This window comes from Oncorhynchus tshawytscha, linkage group LG26 (genome assembly GCF_018296145.1).
Source record: "Oncorhynchus tshawytscha isolate Ot180627B linkage group LG26, Otsh_v2.0, whole genome shotgun sequence".
NCBI classification, from domain to species: domain Eukaryota; kingdom Metazoa; phylum Chordata; class Actinopteri; order Salmoniformes; family Salmonidae; genus Oncorhynchus; species Oncorhynchus tshawytscha.
In genome coordinates, this window is record NC_056454.1 from 34,540,788 (window position 1) to 34,567,913 (window position 27,126).

The 27,126-nt window shown below is 44.6% G+C and overlaps 1 protein-coding gene across 1 annotated transcript in view; it reads right to left on the reverse strand.

Annotated features, from left to right (window-relative positions):
• The window catches only part of LOC112224855 (receptor tyrosine-protein kinase erbB-4-like), a 275,238-nt gene extending 253,421 nt beyond the window's left edge, over positions 1–21,817 (reverse strand). The window contains exons 1-2 of the mRNA XM_042306366.1: positions 21,785–21,817; positions 21,258–21,444 (exon numbers count right to left, since the gene is read on the reverse strand). Coding sequence (XP_042162300.1) covers positions 21,258–21,444; positions 21,785–21,817 — 220 coding nt within the window. The remainder of the gene's footprint in view (positions 1–21,257; positions 21,445–21,784) is intronic.
• Positions 21,818–27,126: the final 5,309 nt, after the last annotated feature.

Consider the following 27,126-nt stretch of genomic DNA (forward strand, 5'->3'; position numbering starts at 1 on the left):
TTTTGATGTTTTTCAGAGTCAGTAGAAAGGACTCGTTAGTGTCCTAAGTTTTCATAACTGTGACCTTAATTGCCTACCGTCTGTAAGCTGTTAGTGTCATAACGACCGTTCCACAGGTGCATGTTCATGAACTGTTTATAGTTTATTGAACAAGCATGGAAAACAGTGTTTAAACCCTTTACAATGAAGATCTGTGAAGTTATTTGGAGTTTTATGAATTATCTTTGAGAGACAGGGTCCTGAAAAAAGGGACGTTTATTTTTTTGCTGAGTTTATATGGAATATATTGATATACATTATATAGCTAGAGGGAGATGGGAAGGTAGTGTAACCAAGAATACACTTTGCTCCCAGGTGAATGTGAGGAGTACAGGTGGTTGTGCATAACTATTCATACTAGAATACAACATAGAGTAACATATTCATACAGAAGTATAAAGATTCAGAGATACAAATGTGAAAAACCAGGGAGGGAATTAAAGGTAGAAAACAAAGTGAGAAAGGGGAGAGAGAAAGAGAGTAGAGGATGAGAGAGTAAAGAGAGAGAGTGAGAAAACAGAAACAGAGAGAGAAAGATGAGATAGCTGGAAAGAGTTACACAGAGAGAAAAACCAGAGAGAGAAAACAGAAACAGAAAGAAAAAGAGAAAGGGCAAGACAGAGAGAGAAACAGAGACAGAGGGATTACTGTTGTTGCTGAGGGCCACTTTGCTTATCAACTTTGATGTCTGATCAGCTCCCAGTAGCATTGGAAGGGGCTCTCTCTCTCTCTCAAACAGACACAGAGAAATAAACCACAGCTAAACGAGAGCACGTTGCACCTGCATACCAATGACCCTGGCTCAGCCTAACCACAGGGAGGACTGGCGCTACAGAGCTACAATATATGGTGGCAATGTGTTTGTGTTTGTGTGTGTGTGGTGAGGCCATGCTCTGCATATTTAGCTCATGAATTTGTGCGTGCCAACAACAGGTCACTCAGAGCCAGACCCGTTTGATTTCCATAGGTGGGCCTGTTTTTTCCCGGGACGTCCTATGTGTGCACGTGCTTGTAATAGTAAAGACCATAGGCAGCTCATCAGTTTCATGTTTGGGGAAGCTTACAATATATCCTACCATTTTTACCGATCTGCGTGACAGTTATAAATATTTATATATGCACATTTTTGTGGAACATTTTAATTTCAATAATAACGTTTTTATTTCTCAAAACCATTGTCACGTGATTAGTCATAAAAATCTGAAGTAAAATGATAAATATTACAAGTTAAAATTCAACTCTGGCGAGAGCACCAGCCTCTGCTATGTGGACACATTGATACACTGTGATCCATTGGCGGCTAAAGAAATGAGAGCATAGAACTCAGAGATAGTCTATAGCCACAACTCAGTCAGCTAGACCTATTGCCACGTGCACTACACAAATTGTGAGCTTCCCACACACACTTGTGACTTGAAACAATTCAGAGCTAATGATCGATCCACCGTGACTAAATCTTGCTCTGTAGTGAAGTATTTTGAATTATTTTATTTAGACAGGAGTAGTTATTTAATTTTGGCAAAACATCAATTTACTTTAGGAAAATCCAGCATCCTAACAGTGTACTGTACACCCACAAACTTTCCTTTCCAATATACAAGAGGCTGAAACCAGAACTCTGTATATAATCACGAGATGCTCATGTCTCCTCCCTAACAATGGGAGTCTTTGTCCCAAAGGTGGGAAGGTAGGCGACAAGCTTAGGTCTGCATATTATTCCTATAGAAACGCATTGGGCTTATTCCAGACAGATTTTGGTGAGAGTGAGCCCTCTCGCTTCGTCTCTTACTCTCTGCTGAAACTACACCATGAACAAAAGTATTTGGACACCTGCTCGTCGAACATCTCATTCCAAAATCATGGGAATTAATATGGAGTTGGTCCCCTCTTTGTTACAATAACAGCATCCACTAAACTGGGAAGGCTTTCCACTAGATGTTGGAACCTTGCTGCAGGGACTTGATTCCATTCAGCCTCAAGAGCATTAGTGAGGTCAGGCAAAGGTGTTCAATGAGGTTGAGGTCAGGGCTCTGTGCAGGCCAGTCAAGTTCATCCACAACAATCTCGAGAAACCATTTTGTATGGACCTCACTTTGTGCACAGGGCATTGTCATGCTGAAACAGGAAAGGGCCTTCCACAAACTGTTGCCACAAAGTTGGAAGCACAGAATCGTCTAGAATGTTATTGTATGCTGTAACTGTAAGATTTCCCTTCACTGGAACTAAGGGGCCTAGCCCGAACCATGAAAAACAGCCCCAAACCATCATTCATCCGGCACCAAACAATGATGGTGCCACGTTGAAAGTCACTGAGCTCTTCAGGAACGCCATTCTACTGTCTATGGAAATTGCATGGCTGTGTGCTGTATTTATACTGTATAGTTTATATCATCAGAGAAAGCATCCGAGAGAGTGAAGAAATGCCCCTCTAAATGTAGCCCATGCCATACTATTTTGGTCCAGACAGCATCCAATACATGGTCTACACATACTGAGACAGGAAGGGCGCTGTTTTGCTCGCTCTGATGATTTAACTGCAATTCATGCTTCTTTCTGTCTTCACGTATCTCTGTCAGATAAATGATCAATATTTGTATATATTTTTATATACAAAAGAAGGAGGTACGGTAGGGCTGGCAAGGCCCTCTGAGGCCCACACACAATGCCTGCCCAACACAAAGCCACTTTGTTTTTGTTTAGAGCTGTTGCTGCTTTTCCAATCAGACCTGACTGTGACCCGGTACCTGATTGACAGCCTTAATGGCCAATCAGAGGAGCTTGTGACAGGACCTTAGTCAGGCTAAATACCAATCATTGTCCCAGCCCCTGTCCATGTCCTAGCCCCTGTCCCATCCCCAGTCCCAGTCCCTGCCCCAGCCCCTGCCCCTGCCCCTGTCCCATCCCCAGTCCCAGCCCCTGCCCCTGTCACTGCCTGTCTGCTCAATCTGCTCTACTTCTCTAAGGCCCAGCTAGCCTGGCAAGTAAATAAATGCATTAATATGAATAAAAAGCTGTGATGCTGTGAGGGGAGAAAGGGATGAGAAGCTAGCTGGCTCATAGGGCCACACTGTTCTAGTTTCTCACAGTGTGCTGGGCTGAGAAGGATAGTGGTAGAAAGATAGTGGTAGAAGGACAGTGGTAGAAGGATAGTGGTAGAAGGACAGTGGTAGAAGGACAGTGGTAGAAGGACAGTGGTAGAAGGACAGTGGTAGAAGGATAGTGGTAGAAGGACAGTGGTAGAAGGACAGTGGTAGAAGGATAGTGGTAGAAGGACAGTGGTAGAAGGATAGTGTTAGAAGGATAGTGTTAGAAGGATAGAGGTAGAATGAGTGTTAGAAGGATAGTGGTAGAAGGACAGTGGTAGAAGGATAGTGGTAGAAGGACAGTGGTAGAAGGACAGTGTTAAAAGGATAGAGGTAGAATGAGTGTTAGAAGGACAGTGGTAGAAGGACAGTGGTAGAAGGACAGTGGTAGAAGGATAGTGGTAGAAGGACAGTGGTAGAAGGATAGTGGTAGAAGGACAGTGTTAAAAGGATAGAGGTAGAATGAGTGTTAGAAGGACAGTGGTAGAAGGACAGTGGTAGAAGGATAGTGGTAGAAGGATAGTGTTAGAAGGATAGTGTTAGAAGGATAGAGGTAGAATGAGTGTTAGAAGGATAGTGGTAGTTGTATGCTGTTTGAGTCAGTTGTGACACTCAGGCTCCTGACAGTACTGTTGTGATTGTTGTAACTTAGTACACATTTACAATATACACTACTGGTCAAAGGTTTTAGAACACCTACTCATTCAAGGGTTTTATTTATTTTTACTATTTTAGAATAAAAGTGAAGACATCAAAACTATGAAATAACAAATATGGGCTCATGTAGTAACCAAAAAAAGTGTTAAACAAATTGAAATATATTTCATATTTGAGATTCTTCAAATAGCCACCCTTTGCATTGATGATGAGTCGGACCACAGAGTGAAAGAAAAGCAACCAACAAGTGCATGGCATATGTGAGAACTCCTTCAAGACTGTTGGAAACACATTCCAGGTGAAGCTGGTTGAGAGAGTGCCAAGAGTGTGCAAAGCTGTCATCAAGGCAAAGGGTAGCTATTTGAAGAATCTCAAACACTTTTTTTAGTTACTACATACTCTATTATGTTATTTCATACTATTGATGTCTTCATTATGATTTTACAATGTAGAAAATAGTACAAAATAAAGAAAAACCCTTGAATGAGTAGGTGTTCTAAAACTTTTCACCGGTAGTATACACAAAACACTCTCACACACAAACATCCACTTTAGTGACACATTCATACACGCACATTTCACACAAACACACATACAGTCTCTCACGGAATCACTGATATACCACAAAAGGCCTTTGATACAGGGGTCATATGTAAGCTCCTCATCCCAATGAGTACCTTTCCCTGTTGGACCATGAACCCTTTGTGTCTATCCTCTTTTACACCTCTTCTCTCGTCACACTCACACTCCCATGCACACACAGACTCTCTCCACTTAACCCTCTCTCTTCTCTCCTCACCCCCACATCCCTCCATCTCTTCTCTTTCTTATCTCCTCTCTCCATCTCTTTCCTCCCTGACCAAGAAAACCTCATTATTCCATCATATCCCCACTCCTGCTCTTGCTCCTCCTCACTTGCCCTCTCCCTTTCCCCCCCTGCTCCACGGCACCACTAAAATTTCAGAAATGAGAGGCCTGTGATTGGCAGGAACGGGAATAATTGGCTTAACCCTAAAGTGTTTCATTAACATTTCCATGTGCTCCGATGATGAAATGTGTTCCCATTAGGGCTAGCTAACATCTTCCAGGGTCTGGGGAGAGATGCGTTCCCATTAGGGCTAGCTAACATCTTCCAGGGTCTGGGGAGAGATGTGTTCCCATTAGGGCTAGCTAACATCTTCCAGGGTCTGGGGAGAGAGAGATGCGTTCCCATTAGGGCTAGCTAACATCTTCCAGGGTCTGGGGAGAGAGAGATGCGTTCCCATTAGGGCTAGCTATCATCTTCCAGGGTCTGGAGAGAGATGTGTTCCCATTAGGGCTAGCTAACATCTTCCAGGGTCTGGGGAGAGAGAGATGCATTCCCATTAGGGCTAGCTAACATCTTCTAGGGTCTGGGGAGAGATGTGTTCCCATTAGGGCAAGCTAACATCTTCCAGGGTCTGGGGAGAGATGTGTTCCCATTAGGCTAGCTAACATCTTCCAGGGTCTGGGGGAGAGAGATGTGTTCCCATTAGGGCTAGCTAACATCTTCCAGGGTCTGGGGAGAGAGAGATGTGTTCCCATTAGGGCTAGCTAACATCTTCCAGGGTCTGGGGAGAGAGAGAGATGTGTTCCCATTAGGGCTAGCTAACATCTTCCAGGGTCTGGGGAGAGATGTGTTCCCATTAGGGCTAGCTAACATCTTCCAGGGTCTGGGGAGAGAGAGATGCGTTCCCATTAGGGCTAGCTAACATCTTCCAGGGTCTGGGGAGAGATGTGTTCCCATTAGGGCTAGCTAACATCTTCCAGGGTCAGGGGAGAGAGAGATGCGTTCCCATTAGGGCTAGCTAACATCTTCCAGGGTCTGCGGAGAGATGTGTTCCCATTAGAGATATATAACATTGTGGGTACGGTGAGAAAGAGGGAGAATGAGGCAGGCGGAGGAAGAGGAGGACGAGGATGAGGACGAGGACGTGAAAGAGGCCTTCAATTATAATCTCCACCCTGTTTTAGAAAGCAGGTAGAACAGTAGCTTTAGGGGAATGGTACAGATGTAGGATCTTAATTTGAGCAAGTTTACTACAGCAGAAAAACAATCCTGCAGCAACAAGAAATGTGAATTATTATGTGGATTATAATTAATTTACACTTTTGTAGAAGTTGATATTTTTGTAGTAAGGGAAAATCATGTCTGAAATATCCAAGTTCAAACTTCAGAAGGCTTTTTAAACCTCAAATACACTGTACATTTCCTGCATTGCAGGGAAGTTCTCCTGCAACAGGGGGTTTAAAAAAGGATACTTCATCCGTATGGGCAGACAATCCTGATCGTGAAAATGGATGACACTGGGCTACTTTCCAATATCCACACTAGTATACCACTTCAAATGCATGCTCGATACATTCTAAATGGTATGTTCGTGTGGACACTGCAACATAGGTCTCTTGTTGTCAGGTCAGGTTTTTGTTTAGTCCTCCAGGCTGAGAATGTGACGGACTGGCCTGGTTTAGAGCTAACTAAAACATAGCCGGAGGGAGGACTATAATGTGTTTTGATGATTAATTGACATTCAAATTCCTTGCATACTCATTTGAACTTATAATGAGGGAACATTTTGTTTTGGGCTGGTTTATCTAATCCATGCAAAAATATTCCCTGACAACTGGAGAGCCAATAGACAGACAGTGGGTACTGAAGGTGCACAAGGTTACTCAGCCTTCTGTCTATGTTCTAGTGACCCTTCATATGGAAGTGAATGGGGTGCAGTATGGCACAGTACTAGGGCTCATCAGTTAGTCCATTTAGGCTGGCCCCCTCAGACCCTTTGAGCTGGGGCTGTGAACTATTCAGACCCTGGTGTGTGAAGAGCACAGCACAGCACAACACAACACAGCACAGCACAACACAGCACAGCACAGCACAGCACAACACTGCACAGCACAACACAACACAAAACAACACAGCACAACACAGCACAGCACAACACTGCACAGCACAACACAACACAAAACAACACAGCACAACACAGCACAGCACAACACTGCACAGCACAACACAACACAAAACAACACAGCACAACACAGCACAGCACAACACTGCACAGCACAACACAACACAAAACAACACAGCACAACACAGCACAGCACAACACAGCACAGCACAGCACAGCACAGGGACAGCACAGTGCTCTAGTTTCCTACCCTGCTCTCTTTAATTTAATTCTCAATTTACATTGCCTACGCATGTACACATGTACATATGCACACACAAGGCTTACTTATGGGTTACGGGTGGAGAAGTCAGAGGAGCCCCCCTCTTTTATCTTCTCATCTGCCCTCCACCTAACAGGTCCTAACAGGTCCTAACAGGTCCCAGATCAGTCAGAGGTAGTGATGATGGTTCCCTGCAGACTTCTCGCATGACTTCATTATCAGCAACTGGCTACTAATAGAGCCAGATAGGAATGCAGGGCAGGGGTGTGAAACTCATTTTGCCCTGGGGGCTGCATTCAGTCTCCAAAGAGTTCCGGAGGGCCGCACGGAAAATTGGTTATGATTCCTCGCCGTCAAAATTTGCAACAAAAAAAAGTTGTCTATACATCGTTTTAGGAATTTTCTATGCTCCCTGACTTAGCTTTAATTTGGGTGATTATTAGTGAGCTGGACAGTCAAGAAACTGTATGAATGTAGGTCCATTGTCATTTCTACACAGTTTCCATCTAGTTTTAGTCATTTTAAAGTATATTGAGTTTGTTCATCATTAATAGCATTATTATTTTTTGGGGGGGACAAGTTGGTTATATTTCAGTCTTCTGTGATGTATATAAAGTATAATACTGGGATGCAAACTCAAAATTGAATACATGTCAACTTTATATCTGACATGGTACAAGTGTCTTCTGTTTTTAAGTCCATAACCATGTGTGTGCGGTGGATACCTTTGTTTCAAAGTAGATTTGTTTAAGACTACCAATAAGCACTCTGTGTGACCCTGATTTATCCCACTGCAGTAAAAGGTGGAGCATGGAGCCCTGACTTCTAATGCCATAGCATGTTTGTGGTGATTTGCTACACAACCCCCTCCAAATGACATATAACATAGTTGTAACAAGAGGGACTGTACAGGCCTATGTCATAGGCCTTTTTTAAGTAAGGGCAGTGCCGCTTGAAGCTGGGAGATATGTTTTAATCATTCAGTTTCTTAATGATGACACCCAATCCATTATTAATGGCTCTGGTTCCACCATGGGGCCCAGGCAGTGCTGGGCTGGGGCTAGCGAGCTAACTAACGCTATACAGTATTAGCATTAATTCTAGTGCTCTCCATTTGATCTCAGTGTAATTACCCAACAGATTTACCCTAAACATGCTATCAAAAGTTTGATGTTAAATAAAGAAGGCCCTGGAAATGTTTTATTAATTTTTTATTTTGTTCTTTGTGTCTTGTTTGTTCTCTAAGAAGAGGCAATAGGAAAAAGCTACATGGATTTTATTATTATGCTTCCTTTTGTACTCATTGTTATGTTCAGGGTAGCTGAGAAAGTTTCAGACAGTGTTTCAGAGTCTTTCAGATAGTGAAGAGAAACTTGAAGAGAAACGCTACTGAAGAGAGGTGGTGTTTCTGTGAAGTGTACTGTAGTTTCAGATAGCAGTTTTATTATATTAGAACTAGATGCAGTAGGAGCAAGACCACTTCCCCACCTGGGAGTTTCAAGCAGAAACTTTACCTAAATGCCCAATTTACTTAGAATTAACTATCCCATTTACTTCAAGATGGAAACAGATTTGTTTTTACTAAACTCACATTTCATTATTTTCAATTTTACTTTTTTCTGTTGAGGGCTGGTGGGTCAGCTCCCTCTGAAGCTGACGATTTAACATTATTTGTGTCTCAAATGGCTATCCCCTATGTAGTGCACTACCTTTGACTAGGGCCCAGATGGATCCGGTCAAAATAAGTGCCCTATAGGCAGAAGGGTTCCATTTAGAATGCGGCCTTTATGTTGTCGGACATTAATATTTCATAAAACGCTCCAATTTCTTGCTTATGCAATTCCCACATAGGATCATTAATGAGAGAAGTGGATCCAGTCAGCAAAATACAGCAGGAGAAACTAAAGTATAAAGTGTTGTTGGAGCCCAGCAGGCCATGTTGTTACTAAATAGCCCTTATTGTCAGATGGATTATTAGTCTCAATTGTGAGAAGCGTGTCAGTGTCAATGCATACTCTTTCAGTCTGCTGTCTTGGAGAAAAATCCATGTTCTTCCAAACAATTATGTGTCCAAATCTTTCCTTCCTACTGAAGTGTCCACTTGTTCACTACTCCCCACAAATTCCAAAGAATTGGATTGGTGTAGGCATGCGCTAGAGGGAGTTTCCATACACCAATCATTTTATTTCAAATTCATGAGAGGAAGTGAACAAGTGCACACTTCGGAAGAAAAGGAGAGATTGGGACACAACCAATGTATTATTGCTTTAAATTGAAGAACTCAAGAACCTACACACTGTCAATGTATTGTATGCCCCAATGGCTAATCATATCAACCACAGCCATGCTAATAATTTCATGTCCACCACAAGAAAGAAAAACCTACTGTCATTGAGTATTGTCACCTTATAGACAATGGCTCTTTGCTCCTTGCCTAAGACCTAGGGGTGAAACCACTCCATGTTTGTGTTGACTGGAGAGGTCCAGCATTGTGGGCAGGCCTTAGGGGGCCTGGCTCACGCTACTGTACCTCCTTGCCAATCCAAAGAAAATATTTAAATACTGATCATTTAATTGAGCAAGACAAACGCAGACAGAAATACACATCATTCTCAAATAAAGCATTCAAGCGAGCAAAGCAGTGCCCCTCTGTCTCACTATGTGCCATGTATCTGATGTATCTGATGCTGCCTGGCCATAAGGAGTATTGCATGTCAATATGCAATGTCTTTAATGAAACATTTTTGTAGGCGTTGATACATTTTCTATTAGGGCAAAACAAATCTGACATGAAAATACAAACTTTAGAAGCCTTTTGAAACCTCAAATACCCTACAAGTTTGTAGAACTCAAGAACCTACACAAATTCTCAGCAACAAAAGAGTGATCAAATTAAGATCCTACATCTGTTTAGTACGACGGAGGGGTGTTGTTTCGCTCGCTCGGATGCTTTCTCAGGTGAGTTCGCTTCAGCCACTTGTGAATTGAAGGAACATTGGCAGGTGCAGAGTGCACTGTTCGGATGCTGGAATTATTTTGGACTAATCTGCAAAGGTCTCCTACTTTTTTAAGTGATTTGTTTGACAATCAGATGAAAACATCATGACTGGTTGTGTTTCTTAATGTAACGGTTTTCTTTAGGTGAAGTAGAGGCGGACCAAAATGCAGCGTGATTGTTATTCATGATTTTTAATGAAGAAAACTATACATGAATAAACTAACAAAACAATAAATGTGCAAAAACCTAAACAGCCTATCTGGTGACAACAAACACAAAGACAGAAACAATCACCCACAAACACACAGTGAAACCCAGGCTACCTAAATATGGTTCCCAATCAGAGACAATGACTAACACCTGCCTCTGATTGAGAACCATATCAGGCCAAACATAGAAATAGACAAACCAGACACACAACATTGAATGCCCACCCAGCTCACGTCCTGACCAACACTAAAACAAGGAAAACACATACGAACGATGGTCAGAACGTGACAATTAAAAGGTCATATATTTTTACAGTCATATTACATGTCTTTATTATGAAACCCATTTAAAAAAAAATGTACACCTGCTATCAAATGCCCGTCCAACTGATTCGTTCGGACGCCGGCCCTGGGCTGGTGTTAACACGCTGTTCCTAAACTGCGTTAGAGAGCTCAAAAATTTAACAATATGAATGTCGTCTTACAAAAAACTCCCTTTTGCCCTCCTCCAAGCAATGAAATATTGAGTATGACACAGGAGTAATTGCATGGGAAGTAATCAATTAGACACACAATTGGAAGCGACCTGAGGTCTGGAAGCTGCCAGCCGAGAAGAGAGAGGTGGAGATTGGAGAGAGAGAGAGGTGGAGATTGGAGAGAGAGAAGTGGAGAGAGGAAAGAGGTGGAGAGAGGTGAATACAGATAGATAGAGGTAGAGAGAGAGGAGAGGTGGAGAGAGGAGAGGAGGAGAGAGAGAGGTGAATACAGATAGATAGAGGTAGAGAGAGAGGAGAGGTGGAGAGAGGAAAGGTGGAGAGAGGAGAGGAGGAGCGAGAGAGGTGGATATTGGAGAGAGAGAAGTGGAGAGAGGAAAGAGGTGGAGAGAGAGAGGAGAGATGGATAGTTGGAGAAAGGAGAAAGGAGGGGTGGAGAGAGGAGACAGGAGAGATGTAGAGAGAGGAGAGTTGGAGAAAGGAGAAAGGAGGGGTGGAGAGAGGAGAGAGGTGGAGAGTAAAGAGAAAGAGAGGTCAAGAGAGGGGACAGGTAGAGAGAGGAGAGAGGTAGAGAGAGGGGAGAGGTGGAGAGTGGAACAGAATGCCAGAGACACAGGGTTCTAGTCAAAAGCAGTGCACTATAAAGGGAAGATGGTGCCATTTTGGGATGTAGCCTTGGACACAAACTAATCTCAGCTCTCTTCCTGTGGGGGTTTCTCATAAACACAGAGGCCAGTCTGGGGAGAGGCTGTCCAAAGACTCTTCAGGACAAGACTGAGTCCACTTGTCCTTTATTTTCACCTTGTCCTGTCTATCTGTCCAACCCTCCCTCCATCCATCCCTTCATCTCTCCTGTGGGTGTTTCTCAGACAGACCGGGGCCAGGCAGGGATCTGCTGTCCAAATACACTGATTCTCCTTCTTAGTCCTTCAAGGAGAGACTGTCACAGATTTCTCTCATTCGTTATTTTCACCTTGTCCCATCCATCCATCTATACCTCTATCCCTCCATCCCTCCTGTTCACCATTTCATGATCCATGATGCTTTCACGAAACACTGAGCAGAGCTCGTTGAAGTTAATGTATGATCATTAAGATTTTCCCCTTGATAAAATGCAGGGCGATGAAGAGCAGATAGAACACAATATTCTGTGTGTGTGTGTGTGTGTGTGTCTGTGTGTGTCTGTGTGTGTGTGTGTGTGTGTGTGTGTGAGTACAGTAAAATAATACACATGTAGGCTTTGTATATAGTGCATGTGCCAGTTTAACTAACATCGATGAGATATATAGAGAGAAAGAGAAACAAGAGGGACAAGAGACGAGAGAGAGAATGAGAACGTGAAAAAGAGAGAAATAACAGATGGACTGTGAGTGAGTAGTGGATCCAGTCTTGGCGTCGTGTGCGAGCAGTGTGTGTGTGTGTGTGTGTGTGTGTGTCAGCTAACTGTGTAGGGAGAGAGAGAGAGAATGATGTCTGGCAGATGGGGGAAGAGATTTGATGCTTTTATTTTGGACAGAGAGTAATGGCAGCGTACAAGCAGTGAAAATAAATGGATGAGCAACACTGACTGAACAAAACTATAGGAAAACAGGATACTTTTTTTAAAAATAGAAAATGTGTAAACTGACATGTTCATCTGTGTTATTTCTTTTATTGAGGTGGATATTGTTGTGAAAACTCAACAGGCAGCAATTACCATGTGAATGCACTGAGCCCAGCTCAACTTGCCTCAGCTGCTATCTACAGTAACTGTTGTGTTCATGGTGACTCAAAAAAAAAGAAAAGAGAAGCAGAAGCAGAAGAAAAATGTTTGCTTAAGCATGAAAATAGCTTTAATTGGTCTGAAATGGAAAGCATACCGTAGCTGCACGTTGGAAATGTCAAACAAAGTGGCAGTGTTTAAATCTTGTCACTGTGCTGGGGGAGACATATAATTCACTCCAATCATCTGCTTCTGGAGAGACAGATAGGGACAGGCAGGTTCAGTTAGGGACAATAAATTGTTCGGGGGAGAGGGGAGGATTATATGAAGACAGATACTAGTGGATGGAGAGAGAGAGAGACAAAGACAGAGACAGACAAGATACAGAAAAAGACAGAACGATCTAGTAAGTCTTACTGCTTCATCATAGTGTGTTTTAAAGTGTACTTGAGTGTGTTTCCTGTTTCATATGCCTAAGGATGACTAAGGATAACTGAAGCCTGATTGAAAGGGGCCACAGAGGGACTGAGATGCACACTACACAGTCCCAGCAAACCCATGAGTGTTCCTTCTTTCTACAAAGTCTCCTACACAGACCCCACTGAAAAATCAATATAGCCATATCAAAATATACCAGCTACAAATGGATTTTATCCAGGACAATTTCTACCTCCTAGGGATTTAGGTCGGTTCCAATACCGAGGGGTCCGTTTTATCCGTCTCCAGATTAGCCCTGTGTGTAGTTAATAACCTTTATTCTCGTATATGTCGCTTATAGATCATATCGATCGTTTTACAGAGAGCAGGGTATAAAAGGAACGGCAGAATAATATGACAGGGAGATGAAAGGGGAGCCAGGCGTCTTTGCCACAGTGACGGAGAGAGGGGGGGGATCTTCGGATGGTGGGGTGTGTGTGTGTGTGTGTGTGTGTGTGCATGTGTGTGTGTGTGTGTGTGCGCACATGTGTCACAGCCTGAGACCCTGAGACCAGCTCCCAAGGCTTGATATAGCAGGAGCATCACACAAGTAGTGGAGGAGAGTGTCAAAATAGAAAGAAAGAGACAAAGAGAGACACATAGAAAAAGAGCATGTGCAGTCTCTCTTCCTCCTCTCCACACTACTGGCCCAGGGACATGGATGGGACAATGGCATTTCAAACACCAATCTGCCTCTTTTCACTGTGTCTGCCTCTGGACACTCAGTGGTATCCGAGCTCAACCTAGTATCCCAGATAGGACTCTTCGATAGGACTCTTTATAGGACGCTTCGAATAGGACTCTTAGAATAGGACTCTTAGAATAGGACTCTTCGAATAGGACTCTTCGATAGGACTCTGCGATAGGACTCTGCGATAGGACTCTTCGAATAGGACTCTTGGAATAGGACTCTTGGAATAGGACTCTTGGAATAGGAATCTTCGATAGGAATCTCCGATAGGACTCTTCGGATAGGACTATCCGATAGGACTCTTCGGATAGGACTCTGCGATAGGACTCTGCGATAGGACTCTGCGATAGGACTCTGCGATAGGACTCTGCGATAGGACTCTGCGATAGGACGCTTCGATAGGACGCTTCGATAGGACGCTTCGAATAGGAATCTTCGATAGGACTCTTCTATAGGAATCTTCGAATAGGACTCTGCGATAGGACTCTGCGATAGGACTCTGCGATAGGACTCTGCGATCGGACTCTGCGATCGGACGATTCGATAGGACGCTTCGAATAGGACGCTTCGATAGGACGCTTCGGATAGGACGCTTCGATAGGACGCTTCGATAGGACTCTGCGATAGGACGCTTCGATAGGACGCTTCTATAGGACGCTTCTATAGGACGCTTCGATAGGACTCTGCGATAGGACTCTTCATAGGACTCTTCGATAGGACTCTGCGATAGGAGTCTTCGAATAGGACTCTTCGAATAGGACTCTTCGAATTGGACGCTTCGAATAGGACGCTTCGAATAGGACTCTTCGATAGGACTCTTCAATAGGACTCTTCGATAGGACTCTTCGATAGGACTCTTCGATAGGACTCTTCCGATAGGACTCTTCCGATAGGACTCTTCCGATAGGACTCTTCGAATAGGACTCTTCGATAGGACGCTTCGAATAGGAATCTTCGATAGGACGCTTCGGATAGGACGCTTCGGATAGGACGCTTCGGATAGGACGCTTCGGATAGGAATCTTCGATAGGACGCTTCGAATAGGACTCTGCGATAGGACTCTGCGATAGGACTCTGCGATAGGACTCTGCGATTGGACTCTGCGATAGGACTCTGCGATAGGACTCTGCGATTGGACTCTGCGATTGGACTCTGCGATTTGACTCTTCGATTGGACTCTTCGATTGGACTCTGCGATTTGACTCTTCGATAGGACTCTGCGATAGGACTCTTCGATAGGACTCTTCGATAGGAATATTCAATAGGAATCTTCGATAGGACTCTTCGATAGGACGCTTCGAATAGGACGCTTCGAATAGGACTCTTCGATAGGACTCTTCGATAGGAATATTCAATAGGAATCTTCGATAGGACTCTTCGATAGGACGCTTCGAATAGGACGCTTCGAATAGGACTCTTCGATAGGACGCTTCGATAGGACGCTTCGATAGGACGCTTCGAATAGGAATCTTCGATAGGACGCTTCGATAGGACGCTTCGATAGGACTCTGCGATAGGACGCTTCGATAGGACGCTTCGATAGGACTCTGCGATAGGACGCTTCGATAGGACGCTTCTATAGGACGCTTCGATAGGACTCTGCGATAGGACTCTTCATAGGACTCTTCGATAGGACTCTGCGATAGGAGTCTTCGAATAGGACTCTTCGAATAGGACTCTTCGAATAGGACGCTTCGAATAGGACGCTTCGATAGGACTCTTCGATAGGACTCTGCGATAGGACTCTGCGATAGGACTCTGTGATAGGACTCTTCGATAGGACTCTTCGATAGGACTCTTCGAATAGGACTCTTCGAATAGGACTCTTCGAATAGGACTCTTCGAATAGGTCTCTTCGATAGGACTCTTCGATAGGACGCTTCGATAGGACTCTGCGATAGGACTCTGCGATAGGACTCTTCGATAGGACTCTTCGATAGGACTCTTCAGATAGGACTCTTCGATAGGACGCTTCGATAGGACTCTGCGATAGGACGCTTCGATAGGACGCTTCTATAGGACGCTTCTATAGGACGCTTCGATAGGACTCTGCGATAGGACTCTTCATAGGACTCTTCGATAGGACTCTGCGATAGGAGTCTTCGAATAGGACTCTTCGAATAGGACTCTTCGAATGGACGCTTCGAATAGGACGCTTCGAATAGGACTCTTCGATAGGACTCTTCAATAGGACTCTTCGATAGGACTCTTCGATAGGACTCTTCCGATAGGACTCTTCCGATAGGACTCTTCCGATAGGACTCTTCCGATAGGACTCTTCGAATAGGACTCTTCGATAGGACGCTTCGAATAGGAATCTTCGATAGGACGCTTCGGATAGGACGCTTCGGATAGGACGCTTCGGATAGGACGCTTCGAATAGGACTCTGCGATAGGACTCTGCGATAGGACTCTGCGATAGGACTCTGCGATTGGACTCTGCGATTGGACTCTGCGATTGGACTCCGCGATAGGACTCCGCAATAGGACTCCGCGATTGGACTCTGCGATTGGACTCTTCGATTGGACACTTCGATTGGACTCTGCGATTTGACTCTTCGATAGGACTCTGCGATAGGACTCTTCGATAGGACTCTTCGATAGGAATATTCAATAGGAATCTTCGATAGGACTCTTCGATAGGACGCTTCGAATAGGACGCTTCGAATAGGACTCTTCGATAGGACTCTTCGATAGGAATATTCAATAGGAATCTTCGATAGGACTCTTCGATAGGACGCTTCGAATAGGACGCTTCGAATAGGACTCTTCGATAGGACGCTTCGATAGGGCGCTTCGATAGGACGCTTCGAATAGGAATCTTCGATAGGGCGCTTCGATAGGACGCTTCGATAGGGCGCTTCGATAGGACTCTGCGATAGGACGCTTCGGATAGGACGCTTCGATAGGACGCTTCGATAGGACTCTGCGATAGGACGCTTCGATAGGACGCTTCTATAGGACGCTTCGATAGGACTCTGCGATAGGACTCTTCGATAGGACTCTTCGATAGGACTCTTCGATAGGACTCTTCGATAGGACGCTTCTATAGGACGCTTCGATAGGACTCTGCGATAGGACTCTTCATAGGACTCTTCGATAGGACTCTGCGATAGGAGTCTTCGAATAGGACTCTTCGAATAGGACTCTTCGAATAGGACGCTTCGAATAGGACGCTTTGAATAGGACTCTTCGATAGGACTCTTCAATAGGACTCTTCGATAGGACTCTTCAATAGGACTCTTCGATAGGACTCTTCGAATAGGACTCTTCGAATAGGACTCTTCGAATAGGTCTCTTCGATAGGACTCTTCGATAGGACGCTTCGATAGGACTCTGCGATAGGACTCTGCGATAGGACTCTTCGATAGGACTCTTCGATAGGACTCTTCGATAGGACTCTTCGATAGGACTCTTCCGATAGGACTCTTCCGATAGGACTCTTCCGATAGGACTCTTCGAATAGGACGCTTCGAATAGGACTCTTCGATAGGACGCTTCGATAGGACGCTTCTAATAGGAATCTTCGATAGGACGCTTCGGATAGGACGCTTCGGATAGGACGCTTCGGATAGGAATCTTCGATAGGACGCTTCGAATAGGACTCTGCGATAGGACTCTGCGATAGGACTCTGCGATAGGACTCTGCGATTGGACTCTGCGATTGGACTCTGCGATTGGACTCCGCGATAGGACTCTGCAATAGGACTATGCGATTGGACTCTGCGATTGGACTCTGCGATTGGACTCTTCGATTGGACTCTTCGATTGGACTCTTCGATTGGACTCTGCGATTGGACTCTTCGATAGGACTCTGCGATAGGACTCTTCGATAGGACTCTTCGATAGGAATATTCGATAGGAATCTTCGATAGGACTCTTCGATAGGACGCTTCGAATAGGACGCTTCGAATAGGACTCTTCGATAGGACGCTTCGATAGGACGCTTCGAATAGGAATCTTCGATAGGACTCTTCGATAGGACGCTTCGATAGGACGCTTCGATAGGACTCTGCGATAGGACTCTTCGAATAGGACTCTTCGATAGGACTCTTCGATAGGACGCTTCGATAGGACTCTGCGATAGGACTCTGCGATAGGACTCTGCGATAGGACTCTGCGATAGGACTCTGCGATAGGACTCTGCGATAGGACTCTGCGATAGGACTCTGCGATAGGACTCTGCGATAGGACTCTGCGATAGGACTCTGCGATAGGACTCTGCGATAGGACTCTTCGAATAGGACTCTTCGATAGGACTCTTCGATAGGACTCTTCGATAGGACTCTGCGATAGGACTCTGCGATAGGACTCTGCGATAGGACTCTTCTGGCATGGCAGAAAACTTTTTTAAATGTATATTATTGATATTGCTTAACTGCCCCAACGGAAACATGTCTTGCAAATGAACATGTGAACATGTCCACGCCTTTTATGAATATCATTTTCAATCCTTCTCAAAGATAAGTATAGTACTACCCAACAAAATACATGGTGATATATACAGTACATGAATGTTCTACCGATTATGACAATGCAGAATTGTATAGTGGATGTGTGCCTGCGTGCGTGTGTTTGTAGACCAAATAGACCAAAGAGTAGTGGTTTAATATCTTCACAGTGTCAGATTGAGCCCGGAGAGAGACAGAAACCCACTGCTCTATTCATGCTGTATAAAAATCTGGTGAATGAATGTTAGTCCTACACTGTGTTACATAACAGAAAACATACAGTACACTGTGCTCCTATGGTGTGGTCTCTGGACGTTGTCTTTTCAATTCCTCCTCCATCTCTCCATCTCTATATTCATTTTACTTTTTCTCTGTCTCTCAAATCTCTCTCTCTCTCCCCATCTCTCTCTCTCCTTCTCTCACCCTCTCTCTCCTTCTCACCATCTATCTTTCTCCATCTCCCTCAGTGAAGACACACCAGCGACCATTGCCCTCTCTCTCTCTCTCTCTCTCTCTCTCTCTCTCTCTCTCTTTGTCTCTCTCTCGCTCTCTTTGTCTCTCTCTCTCTGACTGACTGACCATACAGACACCAGACCCCAACACTGACCTCTATCCTCTGCCTCTCAGGACAGTGAGTTATGTGGGTCTATAGGTTAACTGTCAATTACTGACCCTGTCACACAATATTGTATCAGAACACCTAATGGGCTCCTGACAAAACTGGGTTGTGTCCCAAATGGCACCCTATTCCCTATATATTGTACTTCTTTTGATTGGGTAGTGAACTTTATATGGAGTATGGTGCTAATTTAGATGCAGACCTGATGTCTGGCGGCAGGTAGCCTAGCGGTTAAAGACCGTTGGGCCAGTAACTGAAAGGTCACTGTTTTCGAAACCCCGAGCCAACTAGGTGAAAAATCTGTCTGTGCCCTTGAGCAAGGCACTTAACCCTAGTTGGTCCTGTAAGTCACTCTGGATAAGAGTGTCTGTTAAATAAATCAAATGTAAAATGTTATTCATTTCTCCGGTTACAACCATAGCTCAGAACTAGCTCCATAGCTACAACATAGAATATGTTATTAGTGCCGGGCATAACTCCCCTCAAGCAGTTTACATATCGGGACAGCTCCATCTGGGAGGTAGTAAGACAACATAAGTTATGTCAGTTAGTCTGAGTCTTTTACTTGACTGCATACATACTTAGTAATGGCTGTATTCAAGCCGTATCATGGAAGTTCAAATGCTACAGCTAGATTGAAATTAAAAGGCAATGTTCCCGCATTAGCAGACACTGCATTCATGGTAACGCTGCATATGTCAATCCATAGTGCAGATTGAATAGAGCCGTAAGTGTTTGTGATCCCTGTGGGAAATGTACATATGACCTTAACAATGCTAGTGCCACACGTTTACCAAATTAAGCAAACAAGAACACCTTTTAATAGCATCATAATCATAAACTGCTGAGTTTAATCAGCACACTGGTTGCACTTCAAAGAGGTTTAGGGCCTTTTTCCTGGCTGCTTATTCTTCAAGGTCAAGTATGCTTGTGTAAATGCTAGGGGAAGGATGATAGCATCTGAAGAGAATGCATCAAAACCCTGTCTGTATAGAGAGACTGAGAGTGAGAGAGAGAGAGAAACAGAGAGAGAGACTGAGAGTGAGAGAGAGAGAGAGAGAGAGAGACAGAGAGAGAGCGAGAGAGAGACAGAGAGAGAGACAGAGAGAGAGAGAGAGAGAGAGAGAGAGAGAGAGAGAGAGAGAAAGAGACAGAGAGAGAGAGAGAGAAAGAGAAGAGACCGAGAGAGAAACTAGAGATGGACAGGGAGAGAGAGAGAGAGAGAGAGAGAGAGAGAGAGAGAGGGAGAGAGAGAGAGAGAAAGAGGAGAGAGAGAAGGAGAGAGAGAGAGAGAGAGGAGAGGTAGAAAATAACTACATTTTCACAAGTGCTTTTAGCGGCTATGAGAATGAGGGGATATGCTAAACAACAGTAATAATAATCTACTTTAGTGATTCCGAGGGAAGATAACTATTTCCTGATCCTAAGTAACCTGTCTTACCTAGGTATCTCTGAGAGGGATCAGGCAATTACTGTTCTTGTTCTCTGTTTATCTACCTTGCCTCCCAAATGGCAGCCTTTTTCCTACTTAGTGCACTACTTTTGACCAGGGCCCATAGGGAATAGGGTTCAATTTGTGACGAAGCCCCAGTCTTCGTTCCTGGTAACTTGGCTATTTTGGAGCTAGCTGTCATTAACACAGGAGAAAATATGTTGTGACGTGGATATATGTAATTGCAACCTAATTGCAATGCACTCAATAAAAATACAGAAAACACATTCTGACTTCACGCAAAAACAAACAGGGAAATGGATGGGGTATGTATGACTGCAGAGTACTGCAGAGTAATTGCAGGTAATGGAACAATGTTACAATAGTGTGTACGTATATTGAGGAAGCTTACAGGGCAAGAAGAGGCTAGTTTCAGACCATGTTGAAGTAAAAGGCTACTTGCTAATGATAAATGTAAAATTTGCTTTGACACTTTGTATTTTCCAGCATGTACTGTACATGCATCACCAACACCCCTACCAGAGGGCCACATCTGGTTAACATTATCAGGTTCTGCTGGGGAATTGGCAAGCCTGGTTCCAGATCTGTTTGTGCTGTCTTGCCAACTCATATGGTCGACCAAACAGATCTGGGATCAGGCGAAGCTTGCGGAGCCTGGTTAGATCTCTGTGGATATTGGTGCTAAAACAAAGCATACAAAATATAACACATACATCTTCCCAAGGCCAGGTCAGGTGTCAATTCCCACTGAGAAAGATTAACTCAAGGTGTTATTGCATTTCAGCCAAATGAAAGTCTGGAAAAAACTTTCTGATGCAGAGTTTGGTCAACTGTGTCTTCCTTTCGCTATGAGTGTCAAGAGATGTAATTCAAATCTGTCAGTACGGTACATCCCCAACCACCTAACATCTAGACAGACACAAGCTCTTAAAAGATCAGATCACTGCATTTAATTCTCATTAAATTGACCCTAACATTCGGTTCCCTCTTCACAGACCTTGGTTTACTGCTTTCATTGCAGTAATTTTCTAGCAGAGCTTCTGACTTAACACTCAGTCACACAATGACAGGATTTCACTGAAGTTAGTAGCAGGACGGTATGTCTCTGAAAAGAGGAAATGAAAGATTTCAGAGCTTTCCTTGCTTCAGACAGAGGAGACACAGAGACAGGATAGCCATCTTAGACACATACCTGTGAGGTTCTTCAGTCCCAGTTGGCGCAGGCCAAAGTTCCCATCTCTGCGGTAGTTGAGGAAGATTGCCAGAGCGTAGCGGTCTTCATACATCTTAGTTCCTCTGATGATCCTCAGGTTCTCCAGCGGCAGGTAGTCAAACTGGTTCAGAGCCACCAGCACATAGCCTGTCACCTCCCGGATAGACTGGAAGAGGAGAGAGGTGATAGGGAGAACATCAGACACAGCAACACGAAACAAGAGCCACGGAGACAGTCATACATAGATAGCTTGGTCCCAGATATGTTTTGTCCTGATCTGTTTGTGATGTTTTCCCAACTCCTAGGGATTTCATGAATGACAACGACTACAGATCTGAGATCAGGCTAAAGCAGACAGAGCAGCTTTGAAAACTGATTCATCATAAGGTAATTTCCACTTATCCACTCAGTCACGATGAACCCATGTGAGGGGGAAACCCCACGGGTGTCAAGGAAGACTTTGCTAAAACTTTCTGCTCCAAGCTTGTGTCCACTCCACTAGGTACCAGGGTGAAGCAGGAGGACATCAGCATCACCATTGCTTCACACTTAAATGTCATTTAGAAAGGATAACGACCGCGGAGACTTTACGAACCCACCCAGCCAGAGCTGGTATGAATCAAAGTGACACGACCGCCCTCCTCTCATCCCCCTTCCTGTCATGGTAGCTGTCATTAGAGGTGACAGACAAAGTGAGGATGAGTCCCAAATGGCACCTTATTCGCTATAAAGTGCACTACTTTAGACCAGTGCCCAATAGGCCCTAGTCAATATGGTGCACTATAGTGAACAATTTAGGGAATATTGTGCCATTTTGGAGGTAGACAGAGACAGCGGGGAAAGGACAGGGCAGGTCTCTCACAGCGCTAATGCCAACAGTGACAATAATCACAGCAACAGGCCTCCGCCACGCACACAGCCACACACACACAGATACACACTCGCAAAAGCACACAGGCATGCACACACGCAAGCACACTAAACTGCGTCCTAAGGAGTCTGCAACCACCACTGTTGCTGCTGCCACCACTGCTCAGGTTCAGACCCCCATTACTGACAGCTGTCAGGCCCTATAGTCGTCAGTCCAAGCCAGGCCCAGAAGTTGCAGGAGCAGTCATGGTGCTGTCTAGATCAACCACAGTCACATAATGGGCATGGATGGCAGCTATTTAAGTCTTTTCCACCCAGTGCTCAGAGAGACACATCGTCTGTGTCCCAAAATACACCCATAGGGCCCTGGTCAAACGTAGTGCACTATATAGGGGATAGGATGTCATTTGGAACACAATCAGAGTCCTCGTTAGTCATCTGTTTAGTAGCTAACAAACTACTCCATCTAGTCAGGAACATCAGGCCATCTAGTCAGGAACATCAGGTCATCTAGTCAGGAACATCAGGTCATCTAGTCAGGAACATCAGGTCATCTAGTCAGGAACATCAGGTCATCTAGTCAGGAACATCAGGTCATCTAGTCAGGAACATCAGGTCATCTAGTCAGGAACATCAGGTCATCTAGTCAGGAACATCAGGTCACTAGTCAGGAACATCAGGTCATCTAGTCAGGAACATCAGGTCACTAGTCAGGAACATCAGGTCACTAGTCAGGAACATCAGGTGGCATTCCAATGGCACTCAATTCTCTATTTAGTACACTACATTTGGCCAAGGTCCCATAAGACACAATAAAGAGAATAAGGTTCTATTTTGGGCAAAAACTTTTCCTACACATTCTTGTATTCATTATATTCCAGGAAGAGAGCTGCAGGAGGAGAGACAGACCATCTGCTTAAGGACTGGAGTTGTGGGTGTGTAGGTTCAGCTAGCTAATACACTGGTATAACATCCTGCTGTGTGTCTGTGTGTGTAGCCATTGACAATCAACTCCATAAGCCTGGATCCTGTGCTCAACCAATCAGACACAGACACACAGCACCACACTGTGGTCTTGGAGGTCACCCTCCTCGTCTTCTAATGACTCTGGGGCTCAAGCTGAGACTATTTGGGGACCAGCTCGGGTCGGAAAACAGTGACCCTGCTTTGGGCACAGTGGCTCCCTCAGACTCCCTCCCTCCAACTCTGCCTGTCTGTCATTCAATGTGTGTGTGTGTGTGTGTGTGTGTGTTCTCACAGTCTGTACTCACTGCCAACAACCAGGAGCAAATAGAACTTCCTGTACTAGTTACCTAGCAACCTTTGGCTGAAAGTTTCCTTATGCGAGTGTGGAGACTTCGCAAACCGGAACTCCCAATTTATAACACATATGGACTCCGAAAATAAATCGCTCAGCTGACCAGATTACACAAGCTTTTAGTTCTGGGTTAACCAATATTACAACAATACCACAGCATGCCAAGAGGTTTGCGTTGTCAAAAATCATTTTATTCATCAATTGTACAAGTTCCAACCAAAACATGACTTCCCTTTATCCGACGGCCCCTCCAGAAGACCACACAGGATGGAGCAGGGAGGCTGCCACGCTGGGCGGCCATGGAGCAGTTGTTGTGGGAGGTTAAGTGTCTTGATCAAGGGCTCAAATGGAGGCAATGGCATCTAGGATTAGATACCTGCAACCCTCCAGTTTCCACCTCACTTCCTGACATGTGTCAGAACACCTCAGAACACCTCAGGATGAATGTTTCAGAACCCCTCAGGATGAATGCTTCAGAACCCCTCAGGATGAATGTTTCAGAACCCCTCAGGATGAATGTTCAGAACACCTCAAGCTAAGCGTCAGTACAGAGACAAAGTAGAATCTCAATTCAACGGCTCAGACACAAGAGGCATGTGGCAGGGTCTACAGTCAATCACGGACTACAGGAAGAAATCCAGCCCAGTCACGGACCAGGATGTCTTGCTCCCAGGCAGACTAAATAACTTTTTTGCCCGCTTTGAGGACAATACAGTGCCACTGACACGGCCTGCAACGAAAACATGCGGTCTCTCCTTCACTGCAGCCGAGGTGAGTAAAACATTTAAACGTGTTAACCCTCGCAAGGCTGCAGGCCCAGACGGCATCCCCAGCCGCACCCTCAGAGCATGCGCAGACCAGCTGGCCGGTGTGTTTACGGAGATATACAATCAATCCCTATACCAGTCTGCCTTTCCCACATGCTTCAAGAGGGCCACCATTGTTCCTGTTCCCATGAAAGCTAAGGTAACTGAGCTAAACGACTACCGCCCCGTAGCACTCACATCCGTCATCATGAAGTGCTTTGAGAGACTAGTCAAGGACCATATCACCTCCACCCTACCCGACACCCTAGACCCACTCCAATTTGCTTACCGCCCAAATAGGTCCACAGACGATGCAATCTCAACCACACTGCACACTGCCCTAACCCATCTGGACAAGAGGAATACCTATGTGAGAATGCTGTTCATCGACTACAGCTCGGCATTCAACACCATAGTACCCTCCAAGCTCGTCATCAAGCTCGAGACCCTGGGTCTCGACCCCGCCCTGTGCAACTGGGTACTGGACTTCCTGACGGGCCGCCCCCAGGTGGTGAGGGTAGGCAACAACATCTCCTCCCCGCTGATCCTCAACACTGGGGACCCACAAGGGTGCGTTCTGAACCCTCTCCTGTACTCCCTGTTCACCCACGACTGCGTGGCCACGCACGCCTCCAACTCAATCATCAAGTTTGCGGACGACACAACAGTGGTAGGCTTGATTACTAACAACGACGAGACAGCCTACAGGGAGGAGGTGAGGGCCCTCGGAGTGTGGTGTCAGGAAAATAACCTGACACTCAACGTCAACAAAACTAAGGAGATGATTGTGGACTTCAGGAAACAGCAGAGGGAACACCCCCCTATCCACATCGATGGAACAGTAGTGGAGAGGGTAGCAAGTTTTAAGTTCCTCGGCATACACATCACAGACAAACTGAATTGGTCCACTCACACAGACAGCATCGTGAAGAAGGCGCAGCAGCGCCTCTTCAACCTCAGGAGGCTGAAGAAATTCGGCTTGTCACCAAAAGCACTCACAAACTTCTACAGATGCACAATCGAGAGCATCCTGGCGGGCTGTATCACCGCCTGGTACGGCAACTGCTCCGCCCTCAACCGTAAGGCTCTCCAGAGGGTAGTGAGGTCTGCACAACGCATCACCGGGGGCAAACTACCTGCCCTCCAGGACACCTACACCACCCGATGTTACAGGAAGGCCATAAAGATCATCAAGGACATCAACCACCCGAGCCACTGCCTGTTCACCCCGCTATCATCCAGAAGACGAGGTCAGTACAGGTGCATCAAAGCTGGGACCGAGAGACTGAAAAACAGCTTCTATCTCAAGGCCATCAGACTGTTAAACAGCCACCACTAACATTGAGTGGCTGCTGCCAACACACTGACAATGACACTGACTCAACTCCAGCCACTTTAATAATGGGAATTGATAGGAAATGATGTAAATATATCACTAGCCACTTTAAACAATGCTACCTTATATAATGTTACTTACCCTACATTATTCATCTCATATGCATACGTATATACTGTACTCTATATCATCGACTGCATCCTTATGTAATACATGTATCACTAGCCACTTTAACTATGCCACTTTGTTTACATACTCATCTCATATGTATATACTGTACTCGATATCATCTACTGTATCTTGCCTATGCTGCTCTGTACCATCACTCATTCATATATCCTTATGTACATATTCTTTATCCCCTTACACTGTGTATAAGACAGTAGTTTTGGAATTGTTAGTTAGATTACTTGTTGGTTGTTACTGCATTGTCGGAACTAGAAGCACAAGCATTTCGCTACACTCGCATTAACATCTGCTAACCATGTGTATGTGACAAATAAAATTTGATTTGATTTGATTTGATTTGAATGTTTCAGAACCCCTCAGGATGAAATGTTCAGAACACCTCAGGATGAATGTTTCAGAACCCCTCAGGATGAATGTTTCAGAACCCCTCAGGATGAAATGTTCAGAACACCTCAGGATGAATGTTTCAGAACCCCTCAGGATGAATGTTTCAGAACCCCTCAGGATGAAATGTTCAGAACACCTCAGGATGAATGTTTCAGAACACCTCAGGATGAATGTTTCAGAACAACTCAAGATGAATGTTTCAGAACCCCTCAGGATGAAATGTTCAGAACACCTCAGGATGAATGTTTCAGAACCCCTCAGGATGAAATGTTCAGAACACCTCAGGATGAATGTTTCAGAACCCCTCAGGATGAAATGTTCAGAACACCTCAGGATGAATGTTTCAGAACAACTCAAGATGAATGTTTCAGAACACCTCAGGATGAATGTTTCAGAACCCCTCAGGATGAATGTTTCAGAACCCCTCAGGATGAAATGTTCAGAACACCTCAGGATGAATGTTTCAGAACACCTCAGGATGAATGTTTCAGAACAACTCAAGATGAATGTTTCAGAACCCCTTAAATCTGTCCCAATACCCTCACAACCATGTGTTTCACTACTCCAGCAAAGTTAAGGTTTTGGTTCCTTTAATTAAGGTGGTGGCAGCTCAGTTGCCACTAGTTTTAGTGTTACAAGCACTTAATTTTTTTTACAGTGAAATAGAATCACATTATGAATTATAATGTTTTGTCTTGTTTTGGAGCATGATATGATACAGTTGAAGTCAGAAGTTTACATACACTTAGGTTGGAGTCATTAAAACTTGTTTTCAACCACTCTACAAATGTTTTGTTAACAAACTATAGTTTGGCAAGTCAGTTAGGAAATACACTTTGTGAATGACACAAGTAACTTTTCCAACAATTGTTTACAGATTTTTTCACTAATAATTCACTGTATCACAATTCCAGTGGGTCAGAAGTTAACATACACTAAATT